Source organism: Rhinolophus hipposideros (assembly GCF_964194185.1).
Source record: "Rhinolophus hipposideros genome assembly, chromosome: 26".
NCBI lineage: Eukaryota > Metazoa > Chordata > Mammalia > Chiroptera > Rhinolophidae > Rhinolophus > Rhinolophus hipposideros.
The window spans coordinates 20967697-20989122 of record NC_138072.1 but is presented as its reverse complement, the minus strand read 5'-3'; the positions used below and the strand labels follow the sequence as shown (position 1 = coordinate 20989122).

At 41.9% G+C, this 21426-nt stretch overlaps 1 protein-coding gene and 1 pseudogene across 5 annotated transcripts in view; one reads left to right on the top strand and one right to left on the bottom strand.

Moving 5' to 3' along the window:
• RYR2 (ryanodine receptor 2) overlaps positions 1–2373 on the top strand; it is a 567940-nt gene extending 565567 nt beyond the window's left edge. For all 4 annotated transcript variants that reach the window (XM_081039034.1, XM_081039033.1, XM_081039032.1 and 1 more), the window contains one exon: positions 882–2373. In XM_081039034.1, the coding sequence (XP_080895160.1) occupies positions 882–977 (96 nt within the window). In that variant the 3' untranslated portion in view covers positions 978–2373. The remainder of the gene's footprint in view (positions 1–881) is intronic.
• Positions 2374–10984: 8611 nt separating this feature from the next.
• Positions 10985–20568, bottom strand: LOC308493327 (RNA-binding protein EWS-like; annotated as a pseudogene). The gene is made up of 4 exons: positions 20481–20568; positions 16741–16772; positions 11561–12682; positions 10985–11253 (listed from the first exon to the last, which is right to left on the bottom strand). The product of its transcript is annotated as an RNA-binding protein EWS-like (transcript).
• Between the last annotated feature and the right edge of the window lie 858 nt (positions 20569–21426).

Here is a 21426-nt window from a genome sequence, read left to right as displayed (position 1 = left end):
TTATATAAAATAAAATAAAATAAAATAAAATAAAATAAAATAAAATAAAATAAAACATAGCATAGCATAGCATAGCATAGCATAGCATAGCATAGCATAGCATAGCATAGCATAGCATAGCATAGCATAGCATAGCATAGCATAGCATAGCATAGCATAGCATAGCATAGCATAGCATAGCATAGCAACGTAACATCACTGGGTCTTATATTAATTTTTGCTCCAAAAGGCGCATTAGAGCTGATTGTCCAGCTAGGTTTTATTTTGGGGGAAACATGGTATTAGCCATTGTATCTTAATATAAAATTTCTGTTATCCTGGATGAGTGTGCAAAGATTACCTTTGTAGAAAAGCAAATGTTCACATAAAAAATAAAGTCTTATTAGCTGAATATGCTGAGTCGGGCGTTTGATCCTTAGCATGTCCTTGATGCCTTAATCAGGTAGCAGTTGATTTCAAATAACTTCAACCCACAGTACTTGGTCAGCTAAAAATAATTGCGTCTTAAATGGCTAAAGTTTTTCTTAGGCTACTTGAAATTCCCTCTTCACAAAATTTACTTCCAATTGTTAATGATTTGAATTTAAAGGATACAATTAATGATAATAATTTTTAAAGAACCCTCAAAAACGTATACCACAATGTTATGGTCAGGATGAAGCGTGATTATTGGTGAGTTTCTTACTAGAAATATGGGAGGTCTGGTATAGTTAGGAACTATCTGAATGAATTTGGGCTTCTCCAGTAACATCTGTGAATATGTGTAATTACACAATTATGCACATGTGATGTATGTAAAAGCAAGTGTTTCTTTTATTTTGTGGGGACACGCAGATGTTGGGGAAAGACATGATGTTGACACATTTCCTTTACTTTTACAGGAATCTTATGTCTGGAAGATGTATCAAGAAAGATGCTGGGAGTTTTTCCCAGCGGGGGACTGTTTCCGGAAACAGTATGAAGACCAGCTAAATTAACTCAGACCCGGATCACCTCCGAAAACCCAAGCATTCTCTCTCTCTCTCTCTCTCTCTCTCTCTCTCTCTCTCTCTCTCTCTCTCTCTCTCTCCCCCCCCCTCTGTAACCTTCTCTGTCTCTCTGACTCTCTGACTCTGTCTCTTTCCGTCTCTCGCAAACATCCTGCTGATTTTGTGACTTGCCAGCGTTACATGCTTTCTGGGAGCAGTGAAGCTCTGTTTCTGAGGATTTGACTGTACTTTCCCCCCACCTTGTGTATTTTCTTTGAGAATAAAGACTGGCAAATAATCTAAGCTCATACACAGACAACATAGGAACTCTGGAAAGAAAGCCATTCTGGACACTCGATCATAACACAGACAGATGTCCTTCGGAGACGCCCGGAGTCCCCTGATGGATGGGACATTCACAGAGAAGCGGCAGACACACCCATCGGCCTCTTCATTTCTCTACCCGGGAAGGAACTATGAGGGTCCCAGAGCACTGCAGCACTTCACAGATTGCGTGGACACCAGTGACGAAGGGAAATAGTGCCTTACTATATGTGGGTTGAACTATGCAGAAGATACGTGCATGAAAACACATCTTTATTTTCTTTACATTGACTGTTTTTTTTCCTTAGGTTGGTTTTGTGAGGTTTTTTTTTTTTTTTTTTTTTCCCTTTTCTTTTTCTTTGGTGGGGGAGGGTAAGAAAAGCAGTTTGTGCACTTTTTTAAAAGACGGGTAGCCTGTCTCAGGACCAGGGCCTCTTCTCATCCGCTGAACTCACACATGCCCTCCCCATCTGCTCCTGCCCTTGTTTCAGTCATGCTCCAATGCAACCTTGCAACTTTATGAAACCTTTCTATAAAAACAAGACTGCAAAAAAAAAACACACTTTCAAAAGAAATAACTCACTGCATGTTCTTATGCAAGTTTAAATGAACAGAGAAAACCTTCAGTTGCAAGTTGATCCACACGAGAGAAGGTCCACGAGGATTATCTTCATAGTATAAAGTGCGTGGACTGAACGTCTAACTGGAGCCAGTGTCATACACCAACAACGTGTTGCATTATGAACTTGACACTTGACATCGTCGTGGGTTTTTCTCTTTCTTTCGGCCACCTGTGACCAGCTGTTGGTTAAGGACTTCTTGTTGGGCCATTTTTTAATATCAAAGCTGAAGCAATATCCATTCAGGGACTTCATCAGTTGCATCGGGGAAAACACGGATGATCAGATCAGTCACTCCATTCTGAGTCCTTTTAAATGTAATGCTAATCTTTACAAATAAAAAGGCAGATTCAGAATGGAAGCAAGGTCATTTTGCAAACATTGGAGCTCTTTTATTACAAGTCTGCTTGTTAATTTTAGAATTGTAAAACTGCTCTGATTAAACTATTTAACTAACTTTCTCATCCTCTCCTGTCTCCATTTCACTTATAAGGGGGATGTACCATAAAACGTTGAGTATTTAACGTGTTGGATGGACAGGTCCATCCAACACTGTCAGAGCCATCAACACCATCAGACTTCCTTGTACCTAAGCAAGTTTGCTGAGTTTATGATTGTGGGATATCACAGTTAGCATTTTGAACCACCTACCGCACCCTGTCATTTCCCTGTTTTGGGGTCATCCAGGTTTCTTGAAAACCACGAATGACAGAAAAATCAAATTGTTCCATTTTTACACAGCTCTCATTTTAGAAAGCTCAGGGCAAATTCATTTCCCTGTAGCAACAGGGGTCTGTCTTCTGAGATAAAAGGAAAGCGAAGTGTACACCGTGAGCCGGGCACTAACCACTCATTGCTGCTTGACATTTGTTCTGTGCAAGGGCTGTGCTGGGTGTCACCTGTCATTCTTCAGCTTATCAGCACAACATCAGCACTGGGGTACCTACATTTTGCACTGGGCTTTAGTATCATTTTTTACTATGTGTGCTGCCAAAGTGAGCCCACTTGGTATCATTTTTATTGGGGAAAAAGAAGCAGTTTGGCTTCTCCTGGCATTTCTGAGCCTACTCAGGGAGGTGATCTTATATTCTGAGGAGTCTGAATGAAATAAATCAGGTCAGCTTCCTAAAACATCAAAGAGCATGTCCCCCTTTGCCAGGAAACACTGCAGAGGAAGTGTACAGTGGAGAGGAATGAATCATTTTATAGGACATAACATCTGATAGATTCGAGTCTTCAGTGTATAATGACAAAGTCAGAGTTGACAGGAAACAACAGTACAGGTGACAGGTGAGCCAAGAAATTCCCAGTGGTCCCCTGGATTTTGCAGACTCTTGTAGACTCTCCTGATTGAGTGCTCTTGGCTTTCGAGCCCTGGGAAGTAACAGAGTGCTCAGGGAAAAAGAGAGGGAAAGAGGCAGAATTGGGGAAAGGGAGCACCATCTTGCAGTGAACTTGGAGCATCAGTGTTGGAGGAAGAGTGAGGGAGCAGAGCTGGTCATTCTAAAACCCACCCACTGCCTGTCCTCACCATTTGGTGACAATCAGCAGGACACCTTATTGTTCCCTTCCCAAGGCCTCACAGGGAAGAGGGGCTTCTCTTCATGGGTATTACTAACTCCCCTACAAAATCTCACATGAATCTCAAACACACTCTGGCTCTCTACTTCTCTGATTAAACTCAGGGCTGCCTGACTCAAACTCAAGAAATGTAATCCCTTAAAAATTTTGTATTAGACAAATAGTCAAACATTCACAGCAGATATTATAATGTCTCCATATTTCTATTGCAACACTTAGCAGACATTTTTCTGCCATTGTTAGGCCATCTCTTCCCTTCCCCCCCACCCGCCCAGAAACATCTCTAGATCCTACTCCATGAAATAGTTAGAACCTTGCAGTTAAAATTGACATTCTCCAAATGCACGAAATGGCACTTCCTTCTTAGTCTGAAGGTCATTATTTTTCATGTGCAGGAGGAGGTTTGTTCTGAACTCGACAAAAACACAGTTAAAAGTCATATTATAATGTTAGTGCTTTCTTCCTTATTGTAAAAGCATATCTGAAAGTTACACATTTTGTCACTATCTTGGTTTACTAGGGAAACGTTCCTATTTCTTATGCAGCAGCTTTCTGGATGAATTAACTAATATGGCCCCCATTGCTGGAAAGGTCTTCGGGTGGTCATCACTGTGTGGCTAGTGCCTCATCTATGATGGACACAGTCAAATACGACTTTTAAAGAAATGTATTTATTATATTTATCCAAACCTGGAATTCATGTAAACTTAACATGGAGAAAGCTTGGACGGTTAGCCATTCCCCAAATTATTTCGTGATGATCTATTGTGTTGTGAAGAGGATGACCTCGCTGTATAACATTTCTTCCCAGCACTCTGAAATATCTGTGATAGAAGCTGGGAAAGGAGCATCTTGACCTTGATAGAAGTAAATGGATGGCACCTAGAGCTTTTAATAGCCATATGTATTAATAGCACACGTTTCTTAAGGGGACAAGGTCTGAACCTATCACATCCTCTAAAATTATGTCATAATATTTAATTGTGTGGCTAATGTGAGTATTGAACAGTAGCTAAACAAATCCTTAAAGTCCCTTGTTCACAAAATCACACAAGTATTTATAATGTCACAACTCAATATGGAAACAAGAAGCGGTAACACTAAGATTAAAGCAATCACATTTCTGATGGAGGAGTCTCGGCAAGCTAAATGGCTTGGCTGAAGTCACGGCACTGGTTAGTGGGACAGCTGGACATTTTTATAAGAAGCCTACTTTTTAAATCTTTTTCCCATTATAGCCAGAATGGTTTGAAAAATAAGAGATTCTTCTTTATGACCTAGCAAAAATGAAACAGGGAAGCAGATAGTTACAAAAGTTTCAATCACTATCACCATTGCGCACCAACATTCTGCTTCTGTGACAAGAGGGATTCTGGGAGTGACTATCAAATGAATAACTACCTGCAAAATGCACCACTAAACACACTATTTCTGAATAAAGAAACCAAGCATCAGTTTCAGTCCAAGACTGCAGGGGAAATTTCATCTTCATTTTAATATCTATCTTATTTCTTTATGGAGTTCTATAGGATGTTCATTGGTTTTCATAGCTATTCATAATTTATTATGGCTAAACAATTCAGTTCCAGTTGTAATATTCATCATGATTAAGATCATTGGGGTTCACATTTTCTTAAGGATTTTGAATATCATTAGTTGAGAAAAGGTTTTCGGGGATCCAGGAACCCTACATGTTAGCATGTCAGTGGTGTTTTACTGGCAAAAAGGATCACGGAATGTACCTTTCTCATCCGTCAACTCCTACACACCCAGAATGTATCTCAATTCCCTCCACACATCATAAAATCTGTTTATTTCCTTCCAAGAAATCTGTGAACTTGACAAATGTGCACTCCTTCTGCATTAAGCATTGCAAAATGGGTCTTTGAATGTCGAGAAAGAATTAACTTTTTATAGACCTGGTTAACACCACTATGTATCATAAAGTGTAACACTCCTAACATGAACAATAGTATATTAACATATAAGCAGAAACTGGAAAGTCAGTAATTTTTTTTAAAAGACCACCAAACATGAAGTTATTGCACACTGTAATCTGAGTTACCTGCTGTTTTCAACTTAATGTTCAAAGTGTATTAAAAAGAGCTAATATTTTATATATAAATTTAGAAATGTGGGCACAGATATAGGCAGATATAATGTCAAAAATCAAAGTAATAGATGGGCTTTAGATAATTACACTCTTTATTGGCAGAAAGATAAATTGGAAATATCTATTTAAGCTTTTAATATGACCAAACTAAGGGCCTCTTTCCTACATAAAAATAAAGATGAATGGGGCAGAAGCCTTGGCAAGGTATTATAAATTAATAAACATTTATAGCCAGATGATTGTCAGTTTATTTGTCTTTTATTTATATACATACAGAAGAAAAACATTTAAGCAATGTTTTCACCAGTGAGGAAACTGGTAGAAACTCTTATTATTTTGTTTAAAGAGTATAAATTATGAAATGACTGCCTGCATATAAAAATGTCATGAAGGCTAAGTTTAGAATGAGCTCAGGCCAAGTTCTACACACAGAAAAATAAATAATTTATATGCCATACTAGGCGTAATAGCAAGAAAGGAACTATTTCCTTGCTTTCCGGCCACTGCTCCCTGGTGTGGTCTTGGCCTGGGTGCTCCAGAATATGGCCTCAGGCAAGGCTTTCCTGGTTCAGCCAAGCAGCGGGAGAGGTCCAAGGACATCCATGCTGGCTCAGGCACCAGCATCCACTGCACTCAGCTTAGGCCGGCTGGTGGGCTGGGCTTCACAAGACTTTCAGTGAAGAGAAGCTGTGAACTTATCCATGCAAGGGAGACAGAATAGTGAGTAAATGTGTCACTTCTCTTCCATCTCCTGTTTCCCAGGTCAGAGTTCACCCCGAGGCTGATCAAGTACCCCTCTGCCTGCTGGATTGAATCTACTGGATTCCACTAGGAGCCCACTTGATACCACATCTAAACCCAACAATGGGTAGGTGGATCCGTGTCTGGAAGGAGGAAGAGGAGGGAGAACCCCCAGGGTACTGCCGGTCAGCCTGGCTACACAAGGAGGGCCAAGGGAAGCCCCCCACATGCCAAGGTCAAGCGACTGGTCAGCCCCAGGCAGCAGAGCCACACGAGCCAGAGGAAAGTCCGGTGTAGGAGACTGACGTGGAGCCAGCAGCTGGAAGCTCCGGAAGCAGTGGCACCGAGGAAATCTGGAAGCACATGAGGTTTGAGTCTGATACACGTGTCATTGTACAATTTTTCGTTTGCTTTTTATACGTTTGAAATAATTGAAAATGAATGATAATGAAAAAGTATCGAGTTTGAAAAATTTAAGTCCCTGGTGATGACATATGGAAGGAAGGAAGGAAGGAAGGAAGGAAGGAAGGAAGGAAGGAAGGAAGGAAGGAAGGAAGGAAGGAAGGAAGGAAGGAAGGAAGGAAGGAAGGAAGGAGGAAACATTTTCTGTTTTGATCCAAGAAGTTAGAATCACTTTTTTTTTTTTTTTCTTAGTTTCAGGTATACAGAGCAATGTAATAGTTAGACATTTACACCCCTCACCAAATAACCCCCCCCACCCCCAGGCTACTACCCCTATGACATCTTACATAACTGTTACAATTCCTTTGACTATCTTCCTTATGCTATACTCCACCTCCCTTGAAATGAGTATATATATATTTAACCGACAACATTATTCTACATCAGCTTCAGGTGTACAGCACTGTGGTCAGGCATCTACACAGTCTATGAAGTGATCCCCTTGATAAGCCCAGTGCCCATCTGACACCTTACATAATCATTACAATATTGTTGATTATATTCCCCATTCTGTATTTCATATCCCCACGGAACCACTTTTTAGAAGTAATAAAAAGAGGGATTTTGCTGAGCTTTAACACTCTGCCCAACAAGGGACTGGGCAAGCTTGGCAGGTAAAGTGCTTCCTTTGAGACATATTTTAGTAGCGGCTGTGTGGTTATGTTTCAGTATCCCCAGAAAAGATAAAATAGGTATATAAAATCATCTGGGAATTTGTAAGTATTAATAATTCAGGTTCCTCGGCCATACCCCAAATATTCCACTTTGGAAGGTCAGATAGGCCAGGAAATCTGCATTTTAACTCAGAATCCATTCTCCCCCAACGCACAAGATTTTGATACCAACGGTTCACATACTGCAATTTAAGGAGTCATTCGTGATCTCGAAGTCCCTAATATCCAATGGCTGTTTGATGGTGACACAATGCATTGTACTTAAAGTGCGATGCGTTAGCGCACTAGCCAGGGAAGCAAGGGGCCTAGATTTCAGCCCCAGCCCTAGGACTCACTAGCAATATACGCTCAGTAAATTTACTGTGTTTCCCTGAAAATAAGACCTCGCCGGACAATCAGCTCTAATGCATCTTTTGGAGTCTTATTTTACTATAATATAAGTGCGGGTCTTATATAATGATTATAATATAATATAATATAATATAATATAATATAATATAATATAATATAATGTAATATAAAATACCAGGTCTTATATAATATAAGATCAGGTCTTATTTTAATTTTTGCTCCAAAAGATGCATTAGAGCTGATTGTCCAGCTAGGTCTTATTTTCGGGGAAACACAGTATTTAATCTTCATTGATGAATCAAGTTAACCTGGCTAAAACTGGATTACTTTATCTGACACTTAATATCAGAATTTTTAGGATCAAAGTTTATGCAAGTGTTAAGAAATGAAAAACACAATTCAAAGTAAGGGACTTCATATTATTAACTTGCCCAAAGAAATGAAATGAGATTGTGCAGGAAATAATCAGCACTACTAAACCTAAAGATTTTCCAGGACTAAGGAGAAAATTTTTTATCAGTTCATTGTATTGATAATTGAAAATTCAGTGTCTTAACTTGTGAATCATTACCTCATTAAGCAAATCTAAAATATTGCATTTTCTCTGTAATTCTGATAGTTTATTTTGTTTCTACTTTATTCTCTGTGGTTGTAAAAGAGAATATTTAGATTTTATGTTTAATATGCCTTATGAATCTCATGCTGGTTATTATAAGATTCCTATGGCTTCTCTGAGGCAGTACCAAAAAGGAAAAGTATTAGCTTTTCAGGGCAACTGAGTCATCCAGGTTCAAGGTTCATAAAAATGTCAGTCATTGGGCACTTGGTTTGAATTCCACCATTGGCTGTAATACTGGATAAAGGGACCATTATGAAAAAAGAAATCAGCAAGACTATGGTTAAAGTTCCACTTTGCTGTGGGGTGAGGAGATAGGATTAATGACCTCGTTTCTTCCCAATCCTATTATAAAAATTAAAGGCCAAAAGCCAGTTAAGTGCTAGAGATCAGGGACCAGGATTTTAAGGACTTTGCCACTTTCTTATGTTTGCTATTATTGTTAGCCTTACCCCCCCACACACCACCATTTTCCAGTAGAAATAAAAACTCTCAAAAGCAAAACTGAAAATATAGAAAATATTTCAAAACGAATGATAATTAAACTTGAACACATCAATATTTATAGGATGTAGCTAAAACAGTATATAGAGGCAAATGTATAGCTTAAAAATGTTCACATTAGTAAAAAGGAAAGGTTTAAAATTAATTGTGTAGATTTTTATATTTAAAAGTTAGAATTTTTTTTAAAAAGAAATTAAACCCAAATAAATAGAAGGAAATAAGAAAGATGTGAGCTAAAGTCAATAAAGTAAAAACAAATAAAAAAAGATTAATACACTAAAATTGATTCTTTGAAAGGAAAAATAAAGTTGATAAACCAATAGCAATACTGATTGAACATGATAAAAAAGACAGAAAGCATGACTAACTAATATCAGGAATAAAAGAGAATGTCATTACAGATATGACAGATATTAAAAGATAATGAAAAACTATATGGCAATAAGTTTGACAAATTAAAGGTTTTCTAAAAGGATATGGACAGATTCCTGAACAACACATACCACATTGCCAAGATGGATTAAAAATGTGAATAGCCCTCAATCTATTGAAATAATTAAATTTGTTATTAAAAAATCTTTTTCAGAGATTGTGTTACTGGAATTCTATCAATTTTTTTCTTCCCTATTATTTCAAGTGTTCTTTTGTTACACTTTCAATTATACTTTCATAAGAAAAACCTTTTATGTAGTTCAAAGATGGTTATCGATATCCTTGACCTTGTGATTGTTACTGGGGTAGCTAGTTGACAGGGTGGTCCATTAGAAGCAAGTGTGGGGCTTTTCTTTGATGGATGTGGGGCATTAAGTGAAACATCGCCTTGGGAATGAATCTCTCTGTCTTGTTAGATGTGAATGACAAGCACTAAGCTCTGGCAGTTTACACAGTCATTTTGCCATTGTGAGAGAAGGCAGTCTAAGGATGATGCTGACAGAGGAAGAAGGCAGAAGAGAGAGCCACTGAGAAACAGAGCTGTCCCCCTGATGTCATCATGAATTTCTAGATAAAACATCACCAGAAGCTGGCTGTCATCTTTCATTTATATGAAACAGTAACATTTTCATTACTGTTTAAGCTAGTTTGAACTAGTTTTCTGTTACTTGCAATAAGTAATATTTAAACAAATCCTACATTTGTACCCTATTTTAATCACTAAACTTTAAAATGTTTTGTTATATAATAAGACTAGCCTACTATCATTTATTATCCCTCCCAAACTATCAACTTTTCTAATGCTTTACATTTTTACAGATAACACTTTATACCATTTTTTCAAGTTTCAGAAAATTCCCAGTGTAGTTTTAGTTGTAATTTTGTTAAAATTATCAATTAATTTGTAGAAAATTGACATCTTTATGGTTTGTCGATTAGAAAACATGTTGAATTCCACATTTATTCATATTATTTTCTCTGACAAAGTACCACAAACTGAGGGGCTTAAGCAGACATTTATTGTCTTTGTTCTAGAAGTCTCAAATCACAGCTCTCCTTGGAGCTGTGTGGAGAATCTGCCCATGCCTCTCTCCAGGCTTCTGGTGGTTTGCCTGCTACTTCTCGTGTCCTTTCACTGTGACAGTGCCACTCTACCCTTCAGATGGCTTTCTCCCTATGTGTGTCTTTGTCCATATGTCTCCTATTTATAAGGACACCAGTCTTATTGGATTAAGTAAGGCCCACCCAAATGACATTATTTTAACTTGATTACCCCTGTAAAGGCGCTTTCTCCAAATGAGGTCACATTTTGAGGTACTAGGGCCTAGGCGCCAATATAGCTTTTGTTGGAGAAACACAATTCAAGCTATAAAAATCCTGAAGTAATGATTTTGGATTTCTTCAGTATTTCCATTTTTTTTTAACCATTTAGCTCGTTATAATATTTCTTCACAAATAGTGAAAAACATACAAGTACAGATAAGGAATAATCATAATGCTGTTGGCGAACATTATAAGTACGGAATTATGTGTTTAAAACACTTTCTGGTTTGAAAAATAAATCTGGTAGTTAGTGCAGCTCTGCACAGTCTCTGCGTCTAGTAGGACCAGTCTCTGCGTTCCCGATAGTGCTCACCTTTATCCATTTTTCTAGGTCCTCCACGCCTGTCTCTTCCTCCTCCCATCTCTTCCATCAAGTGTCCAGGGGAATCCCCAGGGCCATCTCGCCAAAGCTACCTCAGCCCATGCTCCAGCCACCACGGAAGCCACCTCTGTCTCCACCACGGCCACCTCTGTACATTCCACTGGTACCATCTTGTCCATGAGGCCACATCTTTCTCCCCTTGTGCCACCAGGACCACCTCTGCTTCAGTCACCACGCAGCAGTTGAAAGGGTGGCAGGAGGACCTTCAGGCTCTGGGGCCTTACACTGGTTACATTCTGTTCTCCAGGTGAAGTTCTGGTTTCCACACCCCAGTTGGGGCACAGCCAGGCTCCAGCTCAGTGCTGGACATTTCCTCTTCCAAAGGGTTTCCCTCGGGAATCCCAGGGCCCTCTGGGGGGGAAGCCTCTGCTGTCTCCTCCATGGCCTCCCATGTGACCCGTGGGTCCCCCAGTACCTCCTGGACCCCTGGGACCTCCACCAAGTGGCGGTGGTATCCCTTTGCCCCCACATGCCCTTCCTCGGAGGCTTCTCCGAGCAAGAGAAACTTTCAGTTTGCTCCCTTGAAAATCTCTCCCATCAGACCACTCCATAGCAGCCTCGGCAGTCAGCGGGGCTTTGTGGGACAATGTAGCATCACCTTTGGGCTGTTTCCTTGTCCAAGTGGATATGGATCATGGGGTGTCCGGTTCTCCTGTGCACCTTAACCGTTCCACACTGCTTAAAGAAGTCTGCCAGATGATCCAGAGTCACGTTGTCATTTTATCCTTGCACATAAATCACACTGTTGTCAGAACCTTCATCTGGATAGACAGGTGTGCCTAGCTCAAGATCTGGTCCTTCGTCCACGGGCCCACCGAGCTTACTGAAGCCACCTCACTCTCCAGAGCTGCCTATTCCATCATATCTGGCTCCCCGCCCACCTCTGCTCATGCCCCCATGATCAAGTCCCCTCTTCCCCTGCCCCGGTTATCAGGGCCACTCATGCTCCGGTTCTCTCCTGGTCCGGAAAATCCTCCAGACTCCTGCCCATAAGCACCCATGCTGCGAGGGTGGTCCTGTCGGGATGAACTCTGCTGCCTGTAGCTCTGTTGGCTATATTGCCTTGCAGCCTGGCTGTAGGACCTGGCTTGGGGAGGTAACTAGTGGGCACCTGCTGCCATCACTGCTTTGTGGGCCATAGCTACTCTGCTGTCCATAGCCTCTCTGCTGCCTGTAGGTGTTCGGCTGAGAGTAACTGCTCTGATCATAACTAGTCGGCTGCGTAGAGGAGTAGCTAGTAGGAGGGTCAGGTGGTGGTGCCATGACTGGCTGCATGGGGTAACTCCTAGGTACCTGGGGATAACTGTAGTTACTCTGTCCATAGCCCAGGCTGGGCTGGTTGTAACCCCCTGTGCTAGATTGAGGTTGACTAGTCTCAGTGGGTTACCATCCTGTGGTCTTGCAGGTGCAGTGGCTGCCAGCTATTGACCATAAGCTGGGTAGGCAGACTGAGTGCCATATGCACACAGAGCGGCATAGGAGGCATGGAGGGTAATTATCGTTGCAGTGGTGGTAACATAAGCACAGTGCTGTACCCCTGGACAGGCCAACTATGTGCCTGGGTGCCAGTTGGAGTAGTATAAGACCGGGTCTTATATTAATTTTTGCCCCAAAAGACGCAGTAGAGCTGATGGTCCGGCTCGGTCTTCTTTTCGGGGAAACACGGAAATTGTGTTATGTCTCAAGGTGACACTGTCCTTTGGCACTTAAGGGAAAGTTTACGATTCTTTTATGCATCATTTTATTTGCTTACTGGAAGCTGACAAACTCTAATTTCTCTTGTGTTCCTTAGCTGGAATTTGTCTTCCATGTGGTCTTCATTCCCTTCCACTCCCTGTTCCCAAGTCAATTTTAAAGCATTTTATATTTTTAAAATTTATTGTTTTAAATTTTTCATGAGAATTTCTAGAGGGAAGTTGATCACTTTATAAACGTTTTGGTAGGCTGGCTTTATACGGATGCCTCCAAGAGCAGCATCTGTATCTGTATGTAGCAACTATCTATATCTATCCTCTATCTCTCTCTCTCTCTCTCTCTCTCTCTCTCTCTCTCTCTCTCTCTCTCTCTGTCTCTCTCTCCTCTCTTTGTCTCTTATCTATATCTATCTATATCTATCTATCTATCTATCTATCTATCTATCTATCTATCTATCTATCAATCATCTATCTATCATCTCCCTCCCCAATCTTACTTTTTCTATTGTTGTCAAGCTCAGCCTGAACTTTTTTGACATATCTTTAATTCCAAAACTGCAAAGGTTAAACTTCTCAGTCATTATTGGAGGGGGAGAGTAAAATCACAGCTTTCTTTGCTTATCCTTAATCATTTTTATTGAGCTGCAGCCAAATATGTCCATAGATTCGCAACTGAATCCCTCATCCTACAAATGTGCCTTCAGCATAACCTTTTTGTCAATACGATGCTGCAGCCTCTGAAATACATTTCTAAATTGCCTTTGTTTCTTAATGCTTTGACCTTGTCTAGTCTTCTCTCCATACTTTATCTTCTGTGTTGCTACCCATACTGTCTACAGATGACTTGCTTATAAATGGTCCTTTTCAGTGTCTGTCCCACCTCTAGGTTTCTGTCTTCAATCCACACCCGCCCACTGCCCTGAAACATTCTCTCCATGGCCATCCCCTCCTGCCGTTCTCTTTCTCAGACCCCACTCGTACTCCACTGTGTCATCCAGAATATCAACTTGGCCCAAATTTACATGGTCTTGAATTAGAAATAGCATAGACAAATACCACATGGCCCATTCTCCTCCAGAAATTATAACTCATTTTAAAGTTTTGTTTGTTTGTTTTAAGGCTTTTGACCATCTCTTTTCAGGCAAGTATCCTGCCATGCTCTCTTAATGTCTTGCTCTTTTTCTGAAAACATCCTCAGAATGGGACATCACCTATAGTTTATACAGTGAGAAGCTCATGCTTGCATGGCCTAAAGGTCTGTTTCTCCTGAGGGACTTGCACGATGTTCATTCTTTAACTTACATGGTGAAGGTCATGTTTTCTCCAAGATCTGAACGTAAACCTCTTCCTGTCAGTTACCAGGGGTGTGACTTTTAAGGGAGCCCAGCAATTGATTTCTGAAGACACCTGGCCTTTACATACTTCCTCCTTCTATTCAAAAACACAATTAGCTAAAATGTGATAAGTATATGAATCACCTCCCTCTCTCTAGGACTTTGCACATTTAAATTTAGACTCTAAATTACTTGTGACGCTGGGAAGATATATAAATGATTCTTTTGAATCACATTTGAGCCACCTCAGAAGCTGACCACGATTCCTGCATTGCCAGAGGAAATGATTGTCCCCAGCTCCCGCTTGTTCTATTGTGTAAGGTAGCACCCATTCTCTACACCTCCTCCCTCATCTAATGTTGGAAGTCACCCAACTCCCTATGCAGTCAGGGCAAAGCTTTTCAGGCAGTCACTGCCATCATGGGACAACTTCAATGCAGCTCTGTGCTTTAAGCAAACTCTCCTAAGGCGTTATGAGCGGGGACACCTTGCCGCTGCTTGACTTAACCTGCATTCCTCCCCGAGTCAATACTCCTCTTAAATGTGTGCGATGGTGTTTTTAACCACCGGTTCGAATTATTGTGGAGAGTTTTACAATGTTCTCTGAAATAACTGACAGCAACCAGAGTGTCATTAAGTAGCTCTGGGAATCGCTTTTCATTTTCCTTCTACCCTTCGTTGGAAATGAGTAGCATCCAATATAAGACTTGAAAAGGCTTGTGCCATTTGTGAAATTAGATTAGAAGTAGAAAATGAAGTGACTGATGGTATAGACGGCAATTTTCTCTCCAGGGCTCTCTACAACGATCCTTGTACTTCCAGGAAAGCTCTGCCAGCTTCGGGCTGCTGCCCCACCAGTAACCGTGCCTGGCTTCTTGCCTCCTGTCCCAGCTCCTGGTGCTAGAGCACGAGACGGCTGAGGTCCTCGTGAGGACAGGTGAGGTGCTCATATACCTGCTCCCCTACATTATGACCGATGACGTAGTCCTGTGAGGTCCTCTAGATAAGGGATAGAGCCAATGGATAAATCCATCCAACCTCACCGGGGGAGGACAGTTTGGAGCCATGTGTCGGGAAGCTCTTCCGAAAATCTCATGGATGGAGGTCCTGCTGAGATGGAGGCCCTGCCATGGGAAAGAACCTGTCTCGGATGGAGCACCTTCCACTGGAGCAGTGGCTGGCATGGCAATATGCATTGCCTCTCACTCCTTCTCTGCTTCTCCTAGGTCCTTCACTCCTGTCCCTGGGCTGACAGGTCCTGCCAACACGCAAACTACCTGCCCCGAAGACTACCTCATTCTTTTCTTTCAGGGAACCCAGGCTAAGACACCAATTGTTCATCTCGCTCAAAAGTGGCTCATTTAGACCTGCTGTACTGCTTGGACCTGTCTTATTACCAGATCTCTTCTGTGAGGGAGAACAAGAAGGACACAGCTGGTGTTCAGGCACAGAATCCACAGGGCCACCTGCTGTACATGTTAGCAAAACAAAAGACAAACTAGTCAGACTTTAATAAAGGAAAACAAATCAGTAATTCAGATAAAATCTCCAGGAATGCTGAGGGGAGAAGAGAAATAAGGACTTGAGCAAATTCATATTTAATGACTTGCTAAGAGGAGACAATTAAGTTTAGTGTTCTGAACTGTGGGGAGGGGTGGTAAAAAGGTAGTCACAACTGAGAAATTTTAATGTTTGGCTCAACTTTTGAAAAGCTGGTTATGAGGGCTGGCCCGGCGGCTCAGGCAGTTAGAGCTCCATGCTCCTAACTCCGAAGGCTGCTGGTTCAATTCCCACATGGGCCAGTGGGCTCTCAACCACAAGGTTGCCAGTTCAATTCCTCGAGTCCCACAAGGGATGGTGGGCATCGCCCCCTGCAACTAAGATTGAACATGGCACCTTGAGCTGAGCTGCCGTTGAGCTCCCGGATGGCTCAGTTGGTTGGAGCGCATCCTCTCAACCACAGGTTGCCAGTTCAACTCTCGCAAGGGATGGTGGGCTGTGCCCCCTGCAACTAGCAATGGAAACTGGACCTGGAGCTGAGCTGTACCCTCCACAACTAAGATTGAAAGGACAACAACTTGACTTGGAAAAAAAAAAAGTCCTGGAAGTACACACTGTTCCCCAATAACTTTCTGTACCCCTTAAAAAATGGAAAGAAAATGTTTCTTTTTTAAAAAAAAGAAAGAAAAGCTGGTTATGTCTCAGTGTTGTGTGAATTAGCTGCCAGTAACACGGCTTAGGTAGAAACGTGGTGAATTTGGGATTGGGTGCTGGGCAGCAAAAGCCTTGTCTCTGTCCTCAGGCCTTTCCTACCGGGTCGATTCGGTGGACACAAGGGGACAGGGAACTGGTGGCAGGACCCCTGCTGGTGCCAATGACTCCCTTATGTACCCCACAACAACTGTTAGAAATAGGTGTCCCCATTCCCATTTCACAAACAAAAATGAAGGGGAGTTGGATTATTTGAACTCACATGAGACTTGGGTTCCCAAGCGCCCAGACACACTGAGTACAGCTCAACCTCATTATCCCTTGCTGGAAAAGAGCAGAATGTAATTTTGTGTTCCTTATACACACGGAACAGGTTGCATATAAATTTGGTGAAATGTCCTCAAACCCACAGACTGAGGTATGGTCATGTTGTCAAGTTTTCCTACAGGGAAAAAAACGAACGCACAAGTCAGGGTGACTCAACCGTCGCCCTCCTCCTAGCAGTGACAGAGTTCATGAGAAAGTCACGCATTAACCTTCTAGTTTACTCACTGGAGCCTTTGAGTTTGTTGAGTCTGAGTCAGTTCCCAAGGGAATGAGTCAAGTCAGAAGACTGAGACATGAAGTGTCTTGATATACAAGTAGCAAACGCCTCTCGTTCTTTCCCTTCTTCCCACCTTGTCAGCTCCCAACCCCAGTTGCTGCCCCATCACTGAAGCAGCTCAAACCAGAGTCTCCACGTTTCACTAAACTGGCTGAGCAATAATGTGAGAAGCTCCTACAATGATGGCTGTTAAGAGTCTTTCAGAGTTATTGTTTTAAATTATAAATCACATTCGGTCACATATCAAACAACATTATGAGGCAATTATGGATTCAAAAATTGTTTATTACGTGGCATATACATGATGGTTGCTATGGATACAGAGATTAGTATTAATAATAAAAAACAATAATGGCTAAATTTTATATAGTATATCCTTTCTGCCAAGTACTATTCTAAATATATACATTTCTAAATATATGTATTATGTTTTAATTCTCATAATAATCCTGTCATTGTCATTTTAAAGACAAGGAAACTGCAGCAAAGGGAAGTGAAGTAACTCAGTAGAAAGTAAAATGTCCTGAAATTCACTGTGAAGAAGACAGAGACGAAGCACCTACCCAATAATGTGATGGCTGTGATAGAAGCATGTATGTGATTTATACTATGTAGGGGCTTGGGGAAGGCTTCATCAGGCAGGTGACATCTGAATGACTTTTGAAAACTAAAGCAGCTTTCCAAACAGGACGGGGAAGCTATAACTGAAAAAGGTCATACAGTCTTTAACCAGCTTCACTCATAATGGGAAGCAACCAAGACATACTTTAGTAGGTGAATGGATAAATACCTTGTGGTACGTTCCAGACAAGAGAATATTACTCATTGCTGAAAAAAAAAAAAAAGGGCTCTCCATTATAGCTGTAAGATGACGTGGAGGAAACTTAAACTTACTAAGTGAAAGAAGCCAGTCTAAAAAGGCTCATACTGTGTAATTCCCACTCTATAACATGCTGGAAAAGTCTATGGAGACAGTAAAAATATCAGTGGTTGCCAGAGGTTAGTGGGGAGGGAGTGATGAATAGACAGAGCACAGGGGTTTTTCAGGCCAGTGAAACTATTCTGTGTGATATTGTAATGGAGAATACACAACAATATTCATTTGTCAAAACCCACAGAGTGCACAAGATAAAGATGGAACTGTAATTTAAACTATGGACTTTGGTTATTGATAATATATTAATATTGGTTCCTCAATTGTAATATACCACACCAATGCAAGATGTTAATAATAGGGGTGGGGGGTCAAAAATAACTTTCCTCCCACTTTTCTAAGTTCCTCTGGCTGGGCTAATATTAAATTAACATGAGACAGATTAAGAGAAGAAAATGTCCAGAATTTATTATGGATGAACATGTGGGAGGTGCGGCATAAGAATGAGACATAAGGAGGCACTGGGCAGTTGAGGATCATATGCCATTCTGGACTGAGGGGGGGCATGGGTCTGGGATTTCAAAGGGAAAGAAGGGGATTCACAGGCAGATGAGAAAGAGCAAATGTGGGGAACAGGTTCTTGCAGGCCAGCCAGAAACAATGGTACGCTGAGGGGAGTCACACAGAACAGTTTTGCTGGATTTCTCCATCTGCCACGTTTAGTTTATGTTATAATGCTCCCTTCTTCAAGTAGATGTTTCTATCTGAATGTCTTTCAGCAGGAAAGGGGGAGGGTCAAAGGTTCCTTCTGAGTTCTTTGTTTCTTAGTAGCCAGCTTAAAGTCAATATCCCAAAAGACTTATGTTGGGGTGGCAAAATTTTGGTCCCTCTTATTAATAATAGGGGAACACTGTCCGTTCTGCTGAAATTTTTTATAAACTGAAAACTACTCTAAAAAAATAAACTCTGTTAATAAAGGAGAGAGAGAGAGAGAGAGAGAGAGAGAGAGAGAGAGAGAGAGATTGAGATTGAGAGAGAGAGAGAAGCAAATAATACAGAGCATTACAGGAGGAGGACACTACATCTTCAGTGTCGTTTCAAAGCTTGAATTAAACCTGCAGTGAGTAGATGAAATGTTAAGCCACGAGTAACTTACAAGTTAGTATAAAGTAAATTATCAGCTCATTGTCCTCCTTGTCATTAGTTGGCTTAAGAGGTGGAGAAAATGAAGATTCCTTTTGCTGTGAGTGAAATAAATCTCAATTAGACTCCTTCAAGCAAAAGGAAATGTGTTGACTGTTTACAAGGTAGGCTCTTCCGCCCAGGGGAATCCAGACTTACAAATGGAATCACTTGAGTCCCTCTCTCTCCTCACTTTTTCCTTCTCTCCCCCTCCTTCTTCCTGTCTCCTCCCTCCCTCGCTCTGCTGTCACTGATTCAGTGCAGTTCTCTGTCCGGTTCTCGCTGCTGGTCTGTGGTGATGGCCTCTAGCAGGTCTGAGCTAATGACTCTTGGTGCTTCCGCTCTCTGAAGGCAAAATAGACTCTCTGTGTCCCAATAGCAGTCACAGAAAAATGACACCTGCCCTTCTGGAATCAAATAGTGACCCAAACCAATCTGTGGCCAGGAGATGGGAGCGTTTTTTTTTAGTTGGGCTGCATGCCCAGCCCAAGGCTGGAGCGGGAGGTGGGATTTTGTGGGGTGGGGAGTGATTGACAGGAAAAGAGGAATCACTTGACAGGCCTTCTTCTGGCAGAAGTGCGAAGAGGAACGGCCCAAACTAAACCAAACCAAACTTACTAAGTGAACCAAACCAAAGCAAAAGCAGTTTAAACAACAGAAACGGTAGTTGTTTCAGCCATGGCTCTGATTTGGAAAGCACAGACATTGCATCAGTCTGTCTGTCTGTCTTAAGCAAATCATTGTATTATCAGGACCTGGGGTGTCCTGGGGAAGACGTAAGGCTGGAGTAAACAGGCAGGAGCCAAGCAAAGCGCCAAGGATGAAGAGGGAGGTAACAGGCCCAAGGTCCTGCCCATGAACCTGTGCGTTTGTTCCCAGTCCATTCCTGGCCACTGCTGCCTCGGGAGAAGGATCCGTATATGGTACCTCTGGTTATTTCTTGGCCAGAAAATAAGAATAAAGACAGGAAAGGCAATAGGGCCCTGACCTATTTTGTTTTCTTGTTTTGCTAGGACTGGATACTGTGCCTCTAATGCGTAAGTCCTGTTTCATGACCACTTTTTGAGGGTCACCCTGACAGAGCAGAGGACGGAACCTCTGTTTGGACAGGTACCAAATCTCACAGCTTTAACTCTGTCTGTGGCTTTTATGATGAAAACAAATTAATAAAAAAAACAAAACACAAAACCCACAAAAAATCCAAAAACTTGTTTTAATTCCCCCCCCCCCCCCGTGTATCTGTAGAACTTCTTGCTGATCCCAAATTATTGACCAAGCCACCACACAGGAAATAGCCTCTGCCTGTTTGAGACAGTGCCTGCTGATGATGGGGTGTTCCTTTGGTGACACATAACCCTCAACAAGTACATGAGGAAAATTGGAAGTTTTTGCCTATTATATTTCTCCAAAGTCTCTCTCTAAGATTCTAAGTTGTAAGGTCAAGACAGACAACGAGACTAAAAGAGTTCTCTGTTCCCATCTTCTGTTACCTGCAATGACTCTCCCGGAGACGCCTGTTGTCTGGAGGCCAGTGCTGCCCATAGAAATTCCTACAATGATGGGCATGTTCTGGATCATGGCTGCCACTTGTCACATGTGGCTCCTGAGCACTTAGAATGTGGCCAGTGCAAATGAGGAGCTGGACATTTTGTTTTGTTTCAATTAATTTGAATTTAGATTTTACACAAGATTAGTGGCTACTGGATTAGACAGCACGGATTTACACAATCTAAGGATGACCCATGGTAAGGGCATCTGCTCATACACAGTTAAGTGGCCATGGTTTATATCTCGTGACCTCACTGTGCCTTAACCCTTCACCTAGTGCTGATTGGAACAGGGCAGTTAAGTGCCCCGAGGACAGCCAATCTTGGGAGGCCAGTGACCAATGATTTATGAAGCTTGACTCCAATTATGTTTCTCTCCCTGGAGTTTGGACTGGGAAATCGAAAGGTGATTGGCTATGGGAGCTAAGCAGGAAATTCATGAAGCAGATGCAGGGCCCAGGGGCCATCATGTGCTTCCTGCAGACGGAGGCTGTGGAGGAATAGGAGTCCTACTGTGGGTTAGTGGGGAAAGCAGGCTGTGGGAAAGAGGGGAGAGTGGGACAGACATGCTCAAAAGAGCAGAGTCCTGAGAATGCTGAAGGTCTGAGAGAGAGAGAGAGAGAGAGAGAGAGAGAGAGAGAGAGAGAGGAAGAGTGGGAGGAAGTGGGGAGAGAGAGGAGGAGGGATGGAGGGAGGAAGAGTGGGGAGCAAGAGGGGGATGGATGGAGGGAGGAAGAATGGGGCGTGAGAGGGGAAGAGATGGAGGGAGGAAGAGAGAGGGGAAAAGAAAGAGCGGGGAACACCTGCCACCACCAATCCCCATCTGCTTTCTTTTCTTGAGGCCTGGTTGTATTTTAGCTCATGTTCCTGGATTCACATGACTTTCTTT